General features: G+C 44.5%; 1 protein-coding gene across 1 annotated transcript in view; it reads right to left on the bottom strand.

Moving 5' to 3' along the window:
• Positions 1-12,177: 12,177 nt before the first annotated feature.
• The window catches only part of LHFPL2 (LHFPL tetraspan subfamily member 2), a 406,613-nt gene continuing 400,742 nt past the window's right edge, over positions 12,178-18,048 (bottom strand). The window contains exon 7 of the mRNA XM_086960742.1: positions 12,178-16,679. Within this exon, the coding sequence (XP_086816868.1) occupies positions 16,423-16,679 (257 nt within the window). The 3' untranslated portion in view covers positions 12,178-16,422. The remainder of the gene's footprint in view (positions 16,680-18,048) is intronic.

The following is an 18,048-nucleotide window of genomic DNA, read 5'->3' as shown; positions in this document are numbered from 1 at the left end:
TATGTTGTTTGAAGAGAAGGATTTTTATTTCTGCCCAGAGGTGGAGGTGGGAAGGGGCTTGAAGGATCTGGACTGGGATAGCGTTCCAGATCCACGAGGCATGGAGAAGGCTTGACAATGTATTTTCTTTTTCTTGCACCGCTTGAACTCCAGCTGCATCACGCTGTTGCTTCACGGTATAAGTGATCCATGAGAGGGTTTTAACTTGATTGTCAAGGAGTGAGCAAAGCAAGACCCAATTGCTTTGTAGATCAAGCAAGATGGGAGCCAGTGCAGTTTTATGAGAGGTGGAGCAATCTTATTCTATTTTCTGAGAACGTGGGCTGAAACATGTAGGTCTTTCTTCACGGATGTCAGATAGGTCTTGGGGAGGTGTGTCCCCTAATCAAGCAGAACATGGTCAATTCTTGCAATGCAGTTTGGTTTTACAGTCCGCATCAGGAGGAAGAGCTTCACTTTGTGGAAGTCAGTTTATAGCACACAGAACGGACTACTCTCTGATGCAAGTCCTGACTTTGAGGATGTTGGTTAAGAACAAAAGTTACTTACCTGTAAACTGTGGTTCTCCAGTATTGGTGTCTTTCATAGATTCACATGCTTGAATATTCCCCGTCGTCGAAGTGGGAGTCCCACGTTACATAAAATAGCAGTAAAATATGCATGTATATATGAGAAATATCATAAATAAAAATATACATACATATAATGCAGTAGAAATGTAAACTTAAGAAAAGTACCATAGAACAGAATAGACCCATTGAAAAGCCCAAGGGAGAATTCACTTTAGTAATATATTAGAGTCATTATGTGTTGGTCCACATTCCAGCCAATCAGGCTGTAGCCTCCTCTAGAACCTTCTCCTCAGAAGCCCAAGTCCTCAGATTTTCGTAGCACAAAGTAAGTAGAAGTGCCCGAGGAGAAGAGAGCCTCTGAGGGGAGGATGGGAGGGTCGCATGTGAATCTATGAAAGACACCAATACTGGAGAACCACAGTTTACAGGTAAGTAACTTTTGTTCTTTTCCAGTATTAGGGGTGTCTTTCATAGATTCACATGCTTGAATAAGAGTAGAAAATCATCACATAAGTCATAAAGGAGGTACACAATAAAAGTCTTGGCAAACATATCACTGAATAAGTAATAGATACCAAATAATTATGAGAAAAACCTTTATGACTGGAGGCGGGTAGCAACAGAGGCTCACCTTCATCGGAAGAGATTCCGCAGCACCGCTTGACCCACTGCTGCATCCGCGGCATCTGTTGATTGCAGGCAGTAGTGCTTTGTTAGGAAGAACGGCAAGATCTGCTCAGGCTGAGCACACATGGGATCCAAGGTCTTAGTGGAGCACCAAGCACAGAAACGCTTCCACTTTAGCTGGTAAGTTTTGATGGTAGATGGAGCGCGAGCACTTGCTAGTACCACCCTATAATCCTCGTCGATAGTTATGCGTGCAAATTCATTGTACTCAGGTTCCATGCATGAAGTTGGAGATATGCTGGATCCGGATGGCAGATCTGACCTTGCTGCATCGTTAGAAGATGAGGCAGAGGATGCAATGGTATCGGATTTGTCAGAGAGAACAGAAGAAGATCCGAAAACCAAGGACGTCTCGGCCACTTGGGTGCGATCAGGATTATTTGGCACGGTTGGAACCTCATTCTGTGCAACAGGCGAGGAATGAGCGGAAGTGGGGGAAATGCGTAGATGAAGTCGTTCGACCAATCTATTGAAAAGGCATTCCCGCTCGACTCCCTGTGTGGATGCCGACTCGCAAATTGTCGACACTTCCTGTTGAGAGCAGTTGCAAAGAGATCCAACTGCGGTCGGCCCCTTTGTCGGAAGATGAAATCCAAAGTTGGCTGATTGATTTCCCATTCGTGGTTGTCTGAGAGGGCTCTGCTGAGCTAGTCCGCCAGAACATTGGCCACACCTGGCACATGAACAGCTGTGAGATGTATGTGCCGTTGGATAGCCCAATCCCATATTTCCTGTGCCAGTTGTGACGGGCACGAGAGACCTTGTGCCACCCTGTTTGTTGAGGTAGTGCATGCTGGTGGTGTTGTCTGTCCTCACCAGCAATGTTTGTCCCTGCACTAACATCTGAAAGGACTTCAAGGCCAACAAAATCGCCAGAAGTTCCAAGCGGTTTATATGCCAGGTGCGCTGAGACTTCGATACTGTAATGTTGCCAAGGACTTCGCTGTGTCACTGTCCTTCTTTATCAGCTCCAATGCATCGTCGACATGCTTGCCGAATAAAGATTCACTGTCGTAGGGTAAATCTAAAACCCTGGATTGAACTTCTGGGCGGAAAGTGGTTGATTTTAGCCAGCCTTGACGGCGCAAGACTGCAGCACCCGCTAGTTGCCGAAAACCAGTGGATGATATGTCGACGGCACAATCGATTATTTCGGCCAAAATTCTTTCCCCTTCTTGAATTATGGCCTGCGCTTCATCCCGGATGGAATCGGGCATCTGAGGGATCAGACCAGCGATCTTATACCACATTTGGCGGTCGTAGCGACCTAGAATAGCCAAGGCGTTGGATGCTCTCACAGTTGTCGCTGCCATTGTAGTAAATTTTTTACCAATGGAGTCCAACTTACGGCCATCCTGGAGATGTCAGAGGTATGGCAGGATTTCGAGATCTTTTTTGTGCCGCCTGAGTGATCACAGAATCCGCTTTAGGTTGAGAAACCAAACAGGCCGGAGAAGTAGGTGGCGCTTTATATTTTTTGTCCAATCTGGGCAAAACAGCTGGTATGGAATTAGGACGTTCCATTAACCTCAGACCTTCTTGCCATAAGTGGTCGATTATAGGAATGTTATGCGAGTGCTTTTGAGGCAAGTCCTTAAAATCGTATAAAAAACAATCACTTTGTTGCGCCTCAATAGTTAGATGGAACCTCTTCGCAGCACGAACCATAAGGTTATGAAAACTCGCGATATCTACTGGCGGCGAGGCTCTTGGTGATGCAGGTGGAGTAGAAGGTGTCTGTGCCCTATAATTGTCCCAATCCTGCATCTCATTATCGGTGTCGTTATCCCCAGTGTTATGAGGATTTTGGTCCTCATTATCGGTATCAGGACGAGGACCAGTTGGAGATGCAGGTGCAACAGGCGCCGGAGCTGGAGGTCGAGGTGCTGGAGACTGAGGTCGAGGCGCTGGAGACTGAGGTCGAGGCGCTGGAGACTGAGACCGGGGCACTTGAGGTGCTGGAGAAGTAGGCAAGGATGGTGGAAACCTATGATTGTAGTCATCCAGCATGTGTTGCAAATTTTGCACCAAAGACAAAGGGATTTGTGTAACCTGTTCATAATTAGTTGGTTCTGCCTCATCAAGTGGAAAAAGTTCATTCCCATCTTCGACGTCATTATTTTCGTCCTCTTCCTCGTCACTATCATCCTGACACTTAATGTGTAATTCAGAAGGACTGGACGCTGGCCCATAAGTTTGATCCATTTCAGAGTCATTTCCGGATTCCTCTTCTCCAGACTGAAATAATTTCTCCGGAAGCTGAGATCCACTCCTTACTGGACTTAACTGAATGAGTGGTATAGTCTTGAGAGACGAGGCAGTAACCACTTTGAAGGTGGTAGCAGTGGTTAGGGGTTGGTGCGACGTCAACGAGCCCGTTGACGAGATCTCCACAGTCCTTGCACCACCCTGGGACCCTTGCGCCGTTGTGGAAGAAACCGGCGTATGAATTGGCCGCTTATTCTTGGTCGACGATTATTTTTTGGTCGTGGACGAGGTTGCAGCTTTTGCCGTCGACGAGGAAGTATCAGTCGACGAAGGTGGAACTGTCGACGGAGCAGTCGTCGACGGAGTGGCTACCGTCGACGGAGCGAGGCAATCGTCGACGATGAAGATCTCGTCGTCGGAGTGGTCGTCGACGATGATGTTTTGCTTTTCGTTGATGGAGGACCCGTCGACGAGAAGCGCGTCGACGATGATTTCTTCGTCGACGGTTTGATCGTCGACGAGATCTTAATGATAGACGAGATGGGTCTCACCTCCTGACTGCTCGTCGACGAGATGGTCGTCATCGTTGCAGAGCTGGTTGACAGGGAACAAGTGGTCGTCGATGTAGAAACAGCCATGACTGACTTCGTCGACGCTGAAGACGTCGACGGACGCGTCGACGGGCCCGTCGATGAGCCAGTGCCCGATTTAGAAGAGGAGGGCATAGCTTTGGGTCCAGACGCCAGAGAACCAGTTCCGTAGGCGCGCCCTGAAGCAAGTCCTGTGGGGAGACATCCTTGAAGGAACCCAACATTCTACTCTTCTTAAGAAAAGGAGAGGGTACCTCAGTCTCAGACCCACGCTTCTGAGAGGATTTTGAAAATCCAGATGACAGACTCTCAGCATCAGAAACCACACTTTCAGAAGATCTCAACTTCTGTAGCCACAGAAGGAGACGGGCCTCTCTATCCCTCAAAGTTTTAGGGGGAAAAGTGCGACAGAACTTGCAGGTAGAGGCATTATGATCCGGGTAAAGACAGTAAATACACTTACTGTGTGGGTCCTCATGAAAAAGGCGCAATTTACCACAGGATGGACAAGCCTTGAAAAGGGTTTTCTTTGTAGAAGACATTTCTGAAGAGAAAACAGCTAGAAGTGGTGAAAAACTGAGCAGAGCTCAGGGAGACTCCCTTCACACGACATGCGGTAGAAAATCTGAGGACTTGGGCTTCTGAGGAGAAGGCTCTAGAGGAGGCTACAGCCTGATTGGCTGGAATGTGGACCAACACATAATGACTCTAATATGTTACTAAAGTGAATTCTCCCTTGGGCTTTTCAATGGGCCTATTCTGTTCTATGGTACTTTTCTTAAGTTTACATTTCTACTGCATTATATGTATGTATATTTTTATTTATGATATTTCTCATATATACATGCATATTTTACTGCTATTTTATGAACCGTGGGACTCCCACTTCGACGACGGGGAATATTCAAGCATGTGAATCTATGAAAGACACCCCTAATATTGGAGAATATGGAAGCCAGCAATTTCATGCAACTAACAAGTTGCAGGTGAAGCCATCAAACTTCATTTTTGCTTGCCATTCTATTCACACAAGGAAAAAGTAGGAATTCTGTTTTAGTGGCAGCCAAAATGAAGTAGGATTTGGATATCCAAGCTTGGAAAGAGGCGTGGAAATCCTTAAGTCTACCAATAACCTGTCCTGGTTTAGATATTCCGTTAGATCTACCTGTATACTGTGTGATAGATGCGGATATTTTTTCCAGTCCATAGAAAAAGCCCAAAGGCTCCATATACAGGTTGAAAAATACTAACAATAAAATGGAGGCTGGGAACATGCTGTAGAGATGGGCTCAGACTTTGAAGTGCTCATGAAAATCAAATGGGATATTTTTCTCTGTTAATATTGGACCACTGTTATACAGATTGTCAATCGCCATTAAGAGCTCTAGGGTATTCCCCTCAGGGCTTGGTGGAGCATAGTATTAAAGGCTACAGAAAAGTAGCCCAGGGTGAAAAGACAAGGACTGTGATTGTTGGAGCTCACGCAGGTGGTATCAACCATGCGAATGGTAGTTGGTCCTGCACCGCAGTGCAACCTGAATCTGGAGTTTGTGGCAGGCTTTTCTTTTTTTTCTTCTTTACAACTCTTTGTTTTTAAACATGCATAAAATGTTCACAAATTATGAGAAAATCATGATGTGATCAAAATAGTTCACCCCACTCCTCAATTAGGTATAAGGTTCATGCTGTTCTTCATATAGTCATATATTATAACTCAAAGATGGAACAATCCGAGCGCCCCAGACTTTGCTGTTCTTTTTCAGGGCAGCCCATAAATTTCTACATATATTGTTCAGCTTTGGTTCAGTAGACTGCTCCATGTGACCATTCTGTCACAGAGGACGTACACTCCGTCCTCCAATGACTAGCAATATCAATTTTGGTGAGAAGACGACCCATAGCTAATAACATCTGCTACCTCCCCACCCATTCATCAGCCCTTATAACGTAATTTTGGGCTCAGGTATTACCTGCCTCCCCACTACCAGGGACAGGATATCTCATACGTTGCGCCAATACCGTTGTATGATTAGGCATTCCTGTATCGTATGGAATAATGTTTCCATGTTCACTTTACGTCTCAGGCAGTGTGGGTAGAGGCAGTGTTACATTTTGCTCAGTCTCGTGGGACTGTAGTACAGCTACTGAAGGTATTAAACCTGGATGAGCATCAGTCGCATAGAGGCGGTAAGCAATCTAGGGGCCATCTTTGCTTCCACCCAGTCCTCCGCCTCCATTATTCCCACGTCCCACTCCTATAGATCCATCATAGCCACCATGAGGTCTGGGGTATAGTTCACCAATGTACTGTATATCTTTGAGATCCTCTCCCCTCCCCCGCCCCCTCCCTCCGATACGGGACATTATGATGTGTACCCCTATGGGACGGTGATCCGGAAAGGCCTATAGGTATTTCAGATTTTCCTCTAGTGCATGGTGTATTTGTAGATCGCGGTAAAATTGTGTGGTGTGCATTTTATGTGTCCTTGAGCTAATTAAATGTGTGCATGGCGCTGCCCATCCATACATCACCTAGCTTAGAGATTCCAATAGTATCCTAGGTATGATAGCCGTCCAAGGTTGCTTTGTGTCTCATAATACACAAGACCTGATTATGAAGGAACACTATGTCTTTTTAAGGACACCAGGGGCAGTCTGACACTATCTCTGCCAGGAGCTGGCTTCGTCAAAATATCAGTCATACCTGGTTTCAAGTGTTCAATTGCTTATCAATACACCAAATATATCTCATCTTATGAGAAAAACCAGGAAAAAAGAAAAGTGTGAGAGGTCAGAAAGTACCTCACGTAAGCATCACTAAGGGAGCTGCTGGTTGGGACTCACCAGTTTTCTCACGCTATCATAATCGATAACTTTCATGACTGAAGAAAGAGAAGCAGTGTCCTAATTTTGGAGATGAAGAAAAGAAAAGAATAGAGTGGAAAAGAATGCAATATAAATGCTTGTGTCATTCTTCGCTAACTAGACCCCGTAGTGAGAAAGAAGAAAATTGGTTCTCCAAGCTAAAAGGAGTTGTGACTCACTTGCAGGTATACATACTTTATTGATAAAAGCACACTAAAGTTAAAAGAACGGCATGTGATCCACGGCCCCAGGTCTTCTCTGCTGCCTCCCAGTGTGCACAGCTGGGCCCCGGGATATAGGCCTAGTCTCCTGCAGCTTGTGCCTCCCCCTCCGTGGGTGGGTTTTGCAGTGTCGGTGGTGCCAGGTTGGCTGTGCTTGGACAGATTTTGCAGGGCTCGGTGGAGCAAATTTAAATCTCTTCCGTCATTGTGTACGGCTGGCCACGCCTACCTGTGACATCCTTTACAAAGCTTTTTCCCAGGAAAGGTAGGTCTGTGATAGGCTGGTAGTTTGCTACCTTTTGTTTTTTTCAGCAGTGGTAGTTTGCCCAGTTCTGACAGCATTTTGAAAACTTCCTTGCATGAGGAATGCATCAATTATGTCCACAAATGGAATTACAGCATTGACGGATATTTCATGTACTTATCTTTAGCCTACAAGATATCATCTTCACTTGAAGTGGTCTTCAGGGATTGGAGTTGACTAGGTCATTTGAGAATAAGGTGTTGTAGGTTTGCTATTTGAATGCACTCTGGGTGGAATCATCATGGGGATGTTGGGTACCACAGTGTAAATCATTTGTATATGCATCATATCAATCTTGCTCGTGAAGAAGCTCTCAATGGCAATGTACTTACAATGGATGACCGGTGGGAATTTCTTGATATTCATAGGCGTTAATAGCCTGAACAATGTGCTACTTTTGTTGGTGGCATTGCAGATGGTAAATTGCAGATGATCTTGTAGTAACTTGAGGGATGACTTTGTTTCAGCAGAGAGAGGACTTCATCAGCTTCTCCTTAGTTCTCGGATCTCTTAATTATTCGAGTGTGGCAGGGATAGCTTATGCATTTAGTGAAGAGGAAGTTATTTCAGATGGGCTTACAGCAGATAAAGTTCCTTATTTTATGCTCCTACAATGTTGGTCTCTTCCTAGGAAGCCTAGGGGAAACTCCTTTCAACATTTCAACATGAAGGGACACAGATCTTGCATGGTAGCGAGGAGCTGACCTTTGTTGATGCTCGATGCTACGTGCTAATCTACCCTTTACACCGACTGACGCCAGTGGTTGCTGTGATTCTGTAGGGAGACCCAGCGATTGTACTGCTTCACTGATGGTAGCAGACCGTGAAAGAGGCTCTGGGTTCCACAACAGTCCTCTGCACTCTCCCTTGTGAATCGGATTTCAGCCCCTCAGTATGGAACTTTGCCCGGTCTGTATCTCTCTAGGGTGCTGTAAGAAGGAGTAGTGGAGCCTGTCATTACTGCTTTGCTTGTAGCTGTGAGGGTCATCACCTGGAAAGATGCAGTTGGGGGGCAGGGGGGTAATTGGTCCACTTTGCGCCTACATCCTTCACCAGTCGGGCATGTGATATATCCAGGGAGACATGGCAGGTGTGGGGGTGGAGAAGCTTTTGAGCAAGCAAAGGGTGTGTGAGGGTTGGTGCCCACACAAGTTCTTTGTGCTTTCACAATCAACCTGGAGGGTTGGAAGAGGCCAATGGGGAAAGAGGTCTCGCTCATTAAAGATCATGGAAATCGCTTCAGTGCACAAGGGGCACACAACCCCTTCAGACTCCAACAATGAAGCTTCAGATCTACAATCAACAAACTTTGCATTCACCACTGTGACACGCAGTGGGTGTCTGCCCTGCCCAACCCTACCTTGAGGTCAAAGGAAACCCAACCTTCAAAATAGTTATTCCCTAAACAGAGTCAGGAAGCATAAATCGACCAATAGGGAGTAAAACACACACACACAACCAGTTACTGGAACAATATATTCTACATTTCTAGACCCAGTAAAAGACACAAAACAGAGAATACCAAAGTAAGGATGCATGAGAATAAAATGTAAAGACACAATTTAGAACCCAACATAGGCAGCCCTACCTTGCATGTTGCAATAGACAAATTGGTCACAACATAAGTAATCTATAGGTGATGAAAGGGTCCCGATATTATTGGACCCCTCCACAGTTTTGAAACAATTAATATCATGGTGCTTTTGCAGAGGCTCGAGTCAACTGGTGTTGGAGGCTCAGTTCTTGCTAGGATGACATCAGTTCTCTCTAACAGAACTCAATCTGTCATTTAAGAACTTTTTAATCTCAAGTTAAACCCCTCTTGTAGGGCATACTTTAGGAAGCCATTATCTCCTCCCTTGTATTTAATGTGTTCCTAAGCTGACTAGTCTACATACTGCATAGTTCTAAGTTAAGTCATGCTGCTGTGTAGAGGAGTATCTTTATCTGTTTACTTCTTATTCTGTCAGACCCGTCATTAGCCCTTACTATCACTCAAAAATAAACGAAATCCAATTTTTTGAAGCTTACTCCAAGTGAGAACGAGATTCTGCTGGTGTTCCACAAGATCAACTGCTGGGACCCTCTGTATCGGTCTCTGTCCCTGGGTTCTTGTCCTCGCACTGTTACTACTGCTCGAAACTTGGGTTTTAATTTAAGCACATCAAACTGCTTTGAAGGATTTTCCCCGCCATCTCTCACCCACACAGAGTGATATTTGGAAATTATTTTATCCACTCTAGACTGGACTATGGCAACTATGTATACCTCAGTTAACTTGATACCTTACTGGATCATCTGTAAACGTTTGACCACGTGAACAACTACCAACATCAGCTGCACTGGATACCCAATATCATGCACATCCATTTTAAAGGGGTCTCATGCATCCAGTTTTCTATAATTGTTCCCCAATATTCTCTTCTCAAAAATTCAGAAAAATGCACCCCTCATCGCAGTTGAGCTCATCCACCCATGTATTGCTCTGTGTTCCAAGCATTGCGATTCATATATCAGGAGAAGAATCCATCCAGGTGCTAGGACCCTTCCTCTGGAACTCACTCGCATTTTCAATTCGAGCTAACTCAGTGCTCTACTAGTTCAGGAAACTGTTAAAAATCTGTTTGTGCGCTCCCTCACTGTTCATATGCGAATTTGTTGAAAAGGTGTGGCGCAGCGGCCAGGGCGACGGCCTCCGCATCCTGGGGCTCAAGGTTCGATCCCCGGTGCCTGCGGCGGATCAGCCCAGCACCATGTGACTCTGGGCAATAGCTCGCTTAATCTTCTCGACGGCCCCCAGCGCCGGGACACCTCTCCGGAGGTAGCTGTGCGCTTTACAAATACTGGACATTTATATATGTTCTGCTTAGGACTTTATATCACTGTTACCGTATCAACAGTGCCAAGAGCCTCTACGCAAGAATGAAAGTGTGCTTTACAAGCAACTAAAAAGAACAAAATACCAATGTGAGATCCAAGACAGTCAAGACCTGGTACGGTGAGGAACCACAGACAACATCGTTCCCTCCTCAGATATGAACCCAGGACGAAGAACACGTTTCATGTCTTGCAGACTATGGGAAGCCCACCTAAACCCTCTGTAACCCTTCCCCTGAAGGAGTTTGAACACCACAATACCTTGGTGCCCAAATGGAGTAGGGGGTCAAGTAAGTGACATGATTGTGGTTGGGGAAAGATCTGGGAAAGTGACACCCGGTTCTGAAAGTTACTACAGAACATGTTCACCAAAGACGTAAGGCCTGGGCAGAGTCACTCCTCTAAGACTGCGCATGAAAGGATGTGTCTGCCCATCCCCTCGAGCATGGCTTCCATTTTATTACCTCAGAGGAAGCGTAATTTGCAGATCGAAAATGGAGACCTAGTCTGGAACACCCAAACTATCTCAACTAACCTCAGACATCCATCATTCAGCCATACATAGTCTAGGCAACCATTTCACCAGAGTCTCTCCCGGTCTATACACACGCACACACTCCCAAAGGACCATGATTCTTTACCAGCGAGGGTTGCCCCCTTTCTTACCGCCATTGACTTAAAAATACAGGCCAGGCCGGTAAAAACCAGCCAGGTGGTAACCCTATCCCCCAGCTCCTTGAGCATTCTGCACATAACAATGAAGAAACATGGGCAGTCCACAGACTGCAAAGCATCCTGAGGAGAGAGTTGTGATCTACAAACCAGCGGATCTGAAACGCCTACCACCTAGCGGAATAATTTAATGGGTGCTTTCAGCATCGTAATGTTGGCCTTAATTCGATTGTTTTCTCTCCATATTATTTTATTTCATCTGCTGCTAAACTCTCAACCTTCATGAACAATAATCAGAACTATGGCTGGTGGTCCTGAAAACAGTGCATTGAAGGAAAGCATACTAGGTGCGAAACAAGGACAACAGATCTGCTGCTCGTGAAACCCCTCCCACTAACTTAGGAGTACTTTCGTGGAGCTGAATAAAGTAGTGCTTTTTTAGTTGCTTATATCCCGACATAGTTTCCCCCACAAAGGAAGTTTGCATCTTTTTGATAGGTGCAGAGAGGGCGGTGTAAATAATATAGTATGTAGTAGTTTGTTTTCTTTCCTGCTAGTACAGACACACTTGCTGTACTTAAATTCATAAAGTCTTACCTGGGACTACCAAAAAAGCACTGTGATGCCGCACTAATACCAGACTGTGTGGTATACAAGTGCTACGAGAACTACCCAGTACGTGCATACACAATTACATGTGTTAACCTGCATGTGCACAGTAAAAGTGGACCATTATGTAGGATTCCACGTAAAGAGCATGAAACAGACGTTGCATACTTAAATATTGCTCTCTAACATACACTTGATCATTAAGTACCATGTCTTGTTTGCCCTACAGCATGAGCTTCTGTTATACATGGAATTGTAGCTTTTGTAGAAACCATTGGACCCTGGGCATCAGCATACAATAGACCCCCAACCCAAGGTGACACGGAAGGACCCCAGGACTGTAATTTTAGTATCAGACATGAGGCAATATCCTAACATAGTTAGACCACACAAATTCAGAGTAGAGTCGTGACTTGCACATCGGAATAGCCACCACTTTGTGTCTCCTTTCTAATGTCACCTGGTGCACATTAAGTTGCAATATTACACGCATACCTCAAACCCCTGGTGACAGCACATGTTAAACTTATAGACGCACACATACCCTTTAAAGAAGAAACAGACAAATGTACTTTATATAATACAAGTTTACAAAAGTTTATCTAACCACAGGAGAACATGTCAGTACAAAGAACATATCAATAGGTTAAAACATTGAGCTAGTCATCGTCCCAAACAGGTTTCACAGAATCCACGGCAAACATTTCAGACGGTTGGTAAATCAACAAAGCAAAATACGATTAGTACAACTCATCAGTTTATCCATTAAAATACAACTGCTTTTAACAAGTCACGAAAAAATGTATTTCTTTGAAGTCTTCAAAGCAGGAATGGCTTATAGAGGGTAAAATGCAGAGAAAATGGGTCTGACTGTATTATAATTTTTATAAGCAAGACCCTTGGGGTATAGTCCAGCTGGACCAGTACTTACCCGCCTATCTTTTTACAAGCACACTTCCCTTTTGCACTATTACTCGTAGGTTTGGCACTTCACAAGCCTACTCCTATTTTCAGCATTGAGAAGAACTAACAGTTGCTGAACGGGGCCTGCTGTACATAAATAACCCTCTGGCTGCAGGCTCCCAGCGATGGGTGGCCTGGAAGAACTAGTTACCACATAGTGAAAAAATGTGTATTCTTTGGACATGATGAAGAAAGAACCCTTAAAAGCACCGGCAGCAGCCCCTTTCTCACATCCAAAGCTCTTGTAATGCCCAGAGAGGGCCGGCCCGGGCCAGTTTGATACCTTATAGCAGTTGTAGATGCATTGCTCTGAAAACATGTTCTTTTGTACGATTTCACACCGGCTCAGGCCGTTTTTTGGCAGCGATACAAGTCAGTGTGTGCCCTAAGGGTGTCATGTATGACAATATCAATCAGACAGATCTGAGCAAGCTGAAGGCGGAGTAGGTGGCTTGGCCCAAACATGTGTGCTTAGATATGTGGTATTAGTCACGCTCACCTTCAGGGCCAAGTATCTCATTAGAAATCCCCTAAAAGGTCTATGTTCCGGGTGCTCACTGTGTCTAATTTTTCAATATTTTATTTCAGGCCCTGTAAACTGTGTGGGGAAAAAAACATTTTGCTGTCGCGACACCGAACAGAGGAGTGCCTTCCTGGTACGAGCAAGCAACTTGCTACCACATTCCGACACAAACGATGACGCAGTTCCATTTCATGGGAGATGCTCTAGTGTGGGACTTCTTCAATGCACTTCAACCTTTTGCAATGAAACTAAACAGGTGTCTTAATGATGACCTATTTGAGAGTAATCTGCAGGCAAAGTGGAATAAAAGGATTTGAATCAATGTGTGGTACATTAAATCATCTACATCAACATAGCATGACAAGGACACCACTGCATCTACACACCACTACACTGACACTGCGAGAATTAGCCTCAGGGTGAGAGTAATAGGTTGAGTAAGGTTAAAGTTTATGACTACGCTTAGGGTTGCAATTCGGGTTAGAGGATGATGTAGAATTTGGTTTTGAGCAAGAGTTAGGGGAAGCAGCAGGTGTAGACCTAGGTTAAGCGCAGGTGCGGAGATAGGATTATGGGTTAATTTAGGGTTATGAAGGGCTTAGTGGTATATGGGCATGTGTAAAAATGTAGTGGTGTTGATGAAGTGGCAAATTATCTCATGTAAACACTCTGTGAACCTAGTGGTAGTTTGATGCAGCGGTTTCTCTGTAGCATTAGGTCAATGCAGGGGTGTTCGAGGTAGCGGCATTCAATTGTACCCGGCATCCTGCCACGATTCGGTAAGCAGACACCTCTTTGCCTAGTAAAGAGCATCCTTAGTCTGACAGCCAAAGCAGCTAAAAAAAACCTGGCTGCATGGGTTACTTTCAAGGATTCCTCAAACCATAATTTTCTACACAAATGTGTGCGTTAAAATCCAATGTAATACTTAATTTGGTGCTTTTTAAGCGCTTTTATCAAGTTTTAGCAAATTCCACAAAATGGCTTCCAGCATAGTCAAGTGGTACTGGAAGAAATATACAATATTTTATCTTCTGTTCATTTTCTTCAATACAACATTGGTTACATTCTTGGTCTAGAGCTAAAGCATCTTTTGCCTAATATTTGATACAGTACAACACTCAATTCACAGTACTTAATTTGGTACATCTTAATACTTTCTATGTCCCAAGAGAATAATGTGCTTGGAGCGTATGATGCAAACACAGGATATGGCCATGGAGGTAAGTAAATTTGAAGACAGCACCTTCCATTACTGCTAGCACCTACAGAAACAGATTAGGCAGACTTTACATCAGTCTAGTCACGATGGCTGCTAATGTAAGCTTCTTGGTTGACAGACAAATTACGAAGTATTGTAGAACTCTTGCTCTCCAAGAGGACCTTGCCATGTGTGCGGACGTGGTCCGTTTTTGCTATGGATGGTTCGGCCCAGGCAGATCCACCATTTTACATTTGTTGACAAGACTTACTGGCATCTGACTCCTCCCAACTGGGGAAGGTTACATGAAACACAACGACGGCACCAACAACGCATTTTTGAGCAAACAGGGCAATATTTTGCAAGGTGATGATCTACGTGGGGGGCTGGGGAGTCGCGTGCAGTGGAAGTAGTACAACATAGTGACAAGGAATCTGCGACTGTTACTGTAACAGCCCCTGGAAGAGTCACTGTGCACACGGACATCTTTGAAAGACCAAGTTGGTCAAACGACTCTAGCTCGATCAGTGTCCCAAGGAATGGGCAGTTTCACCCAGCGATGAGGGTTCTGTAATGAGTGGATGGCTGTGATCCAAACCACAGACTGCCATCACACTGCATCCCACACTGCTAAAGACGTGCATTTGAAAGAACGTGTTTTAGGGGAGAGAAGAGGCAAGGCAAAAAACATGCAACTTTAGGTTGAAAAAAAGTGTTTTTTTGGGGCAAGGATGCATGAAGCTAACTAATGAGGAAATGCCAGGTGGAGAAAATCGAGCGTTCACTTCTGGTTTAGTGCAAGATTAATGGCAGACATGGATATTTGAATTGATACCTAAAAGGCTGCAATACACACTCTGTTAAAGAAATACCACTTATATGCTTCCAAACACCTCTCAGAGGTAATCAGAATTGAAGTAAAGTCAATGACCTGAATGTCTCTGTTGCCGCACAATGTCTTCTGTGAAAAGGTGGGATCCTTTTTTCTGGTTGGAAAGGCAATGCCTCGCAACTGAGGGTTTAGACCGGGTCAGTCAGTCCACAAACACTTCACATTCCATTCTATACATTCATTACTTAATACAAAGCTGAAATCGGGAGAACAAGCTCAAATTGGGAGTTGTGTGGGTCACTGGTCATTTTCAGCGCACACATTAGCTTGGATGGTGCTGAAAGTATGCATGGCCAAGGCACGAATGGCAGTTGTGGTAATACTTGCATTGACAATCAGTCAGTGTATGGTGGTGTCGGCACAACGCTAGAAAAATGTGACTTTTTCTCAACACTGATGGAGGTTTCCTATTCACTTGACCGAGTGTGCGATGGGCTTCACACGTTTGTTTAGGTTAGTTGGGCTGTGGTACTACCTAGAAAAGTGCCTGACACTTGCACCCTTACAACTGAGTTAACAAACACTGGTAAAGGGGCCCAAACCCTCAGCAGCATTATTTCATATATTAAACAGTGGTTTGGTCTGCTGTGACTATGAGAACTAAGTGGTTTATGCAAGCTGTACACCACCCCCTGCCCCACCAACCACCATGGTCAACTTTCAGATTACAGGCATCTGCATTAAGGAGCTGTGGTGCTATTTCCTTCACTAATACAACACTTACCAATGTCCAGTCATACTATGCAGTGCACACAAAAAGTAGATAAAGCAGTGGTGACTGCATGGCATTTCATACTGAACAATGGCAACAGCCAAAAACATAAAAAACTTATGAGAATATCAATGTTCTCTCGGTGACTGCAATCCGATGGCTTGCTAGTGGCTATGAAAAGCCCTCTAAAGTGACTTGGAAGGCTGGAAAGAAAAGGAGGGGCAGTTCCACAAAATTGTAATTCACGACATCGATTCCCCATAGTCTGTAAACTATTTACATTGTCTTTCGTTCATGTATGATATCGCAGGCAAAAACCCACCATGTACGAAGTGCACCTTCCCTCCTCTGCTTTCTAGAGACTCTCTGTGCCACCTGTGCTGAAATATTGCTTGGAGAGTTCAAAGGTCAACACACGAGCTTAATCCCACAGTGTGTGTGTGGCAGGTAAACAGCATTGATCCCTTAATCAAGTCAATGGAGATGAGAGCCAGCTTCCAAGCCGCTGACCAAGGGTCCTTTGCCGTTAAAGCAGGCAGATCAGGTTCTTGCCCTCTTCAATTTCTTCTTGCACCTTGTCGCTGGAGGTGGCGATCTCGGCCTGTGCCGAGAAGACCGCGCAGATGAACGTCAGCACAGTGGCTCCAATGGCGGTGTAGAAGGCCCAGCCCACCGAACATTCTCCAAGCTTATAGGCCGAGGCATACTGTCCACAAAATCCAACAGCCTTCTGGCATCCCCAACCTGCAGGGTACAGAATCAAGCCTAGGATCAGGAACAGGCCTGAGGAAGGAAACAAGACAGTCAGTAAGTAATAAGTCACTGCCCAAATTGTCAAATCCACATTAAAAATCAGGCAGTTAGTGAAATCAATGCAAAGAATACTAAGTAAGCAGGTGGGCTTGAGGGCACTCAAAACTTCACAGCGCAAAAACAATTCTTTAGATCTAGACATCAATGAAATAGTGGCATGAACTCCTTTACAGTGGGGATGCAAGAATATTGGTCATAAAAGAGTAGTTTATGGGGCTAAATCACAAAACATTTTGACTTCTCCACCCCAAACACGGTTTCACATGGTTATGCACACTTCCATCCCACTTACTCCAACAGATTATCTGACCTGTCAGCAATCCTCAGAAGAATGCAAACAGAGGAGGTGCAAGCAAATACAACTGTTTGCAACTATTTCCATGCATATTCCTGGGGAATATGCATGGAAATCTACAGAAAGTCAGAAACTGGAGCACATTTTAAAAATACATCTTTGTGGAGGAAATCCATTATATGTACATTTCTAGTTTTTAATGCTGTTCTTTGTTGACAGGCTAATTTGAACACAATTTTGACTGACTCATAATACAGAGAAAGAAAACAATATATACACTGTAACCATTATGAGCACTTAGTGCTAAATGTCAATTATAGGCACTGGAGGGTCAGATCAATGTCAAATGCTAAAGAGAACTCGTAAGAATGTAAACGATTTCCATTTATATGCATGGTATGTAAATGAATCTTAATTAAATATTTTGAAAATCTGGCATGAATGGGCACTCCTGTACTCCTCCTAGCTATCAAACTGTCAAGCAAAATCACATAGGCAAAAGAGGAGGCCGACTAGATGTTCTATTCAAGGAAACAACAAACCTCACCAAAGCTTACAACATTTCCATACACGGTTGTGAGGCCCTCCTCACTAGATGCAAGCCTAGACCAACTTCCTCCTGGTAACTTCCTCCATCTTTATAACACCACAAAACAATGCAACATTACCAGATACAATTCTAGGCACCGTTTCAACCATTAGGACACTGCACTCTAACCTAGGCATCATTTGTGACCTAAACGCATGGTTGACAAACCTAACATGCCCCATCCAAAAACTATCACCAATGGCCTAGACACAAAATTTACATCAGATCATCCCCAAATCCACACACATCGCGGGACTCATCCTAGATGTCATTTTTGCAAATCCACACTAATTACCTTTCAAAGGATTACTCCAGTCACATGATCAGACCCCTATATGGTAGCTTTCAAACATCACAACTCTCCACACCAAAGGCCACCTTACATGCAACCACATATTGACCGTGGACTCAAACTCAATTGTGAGAACTTAGAAACAGCTAAAATCCAACATAGA

This window comes from Lissotriton vulgaris, chromosome 3_1 (genome assembly GCF_964263255.1).
Source record: "Lissotriton vulgaris chromosome 3_1, aLisVul1.2, whole genome shotgun sequence".
Taxonomy (NCBI): Eukaryota; Metazoa; Chordata; class Amphibia; order Caudata; family Salamandridae; genus Lissotriton; species Lissotriton vulgaris.
Note: the sequence above shows the minus strand (reverse complement) of the source record. Positions and strands in the feature narration are given on the sequence as shown.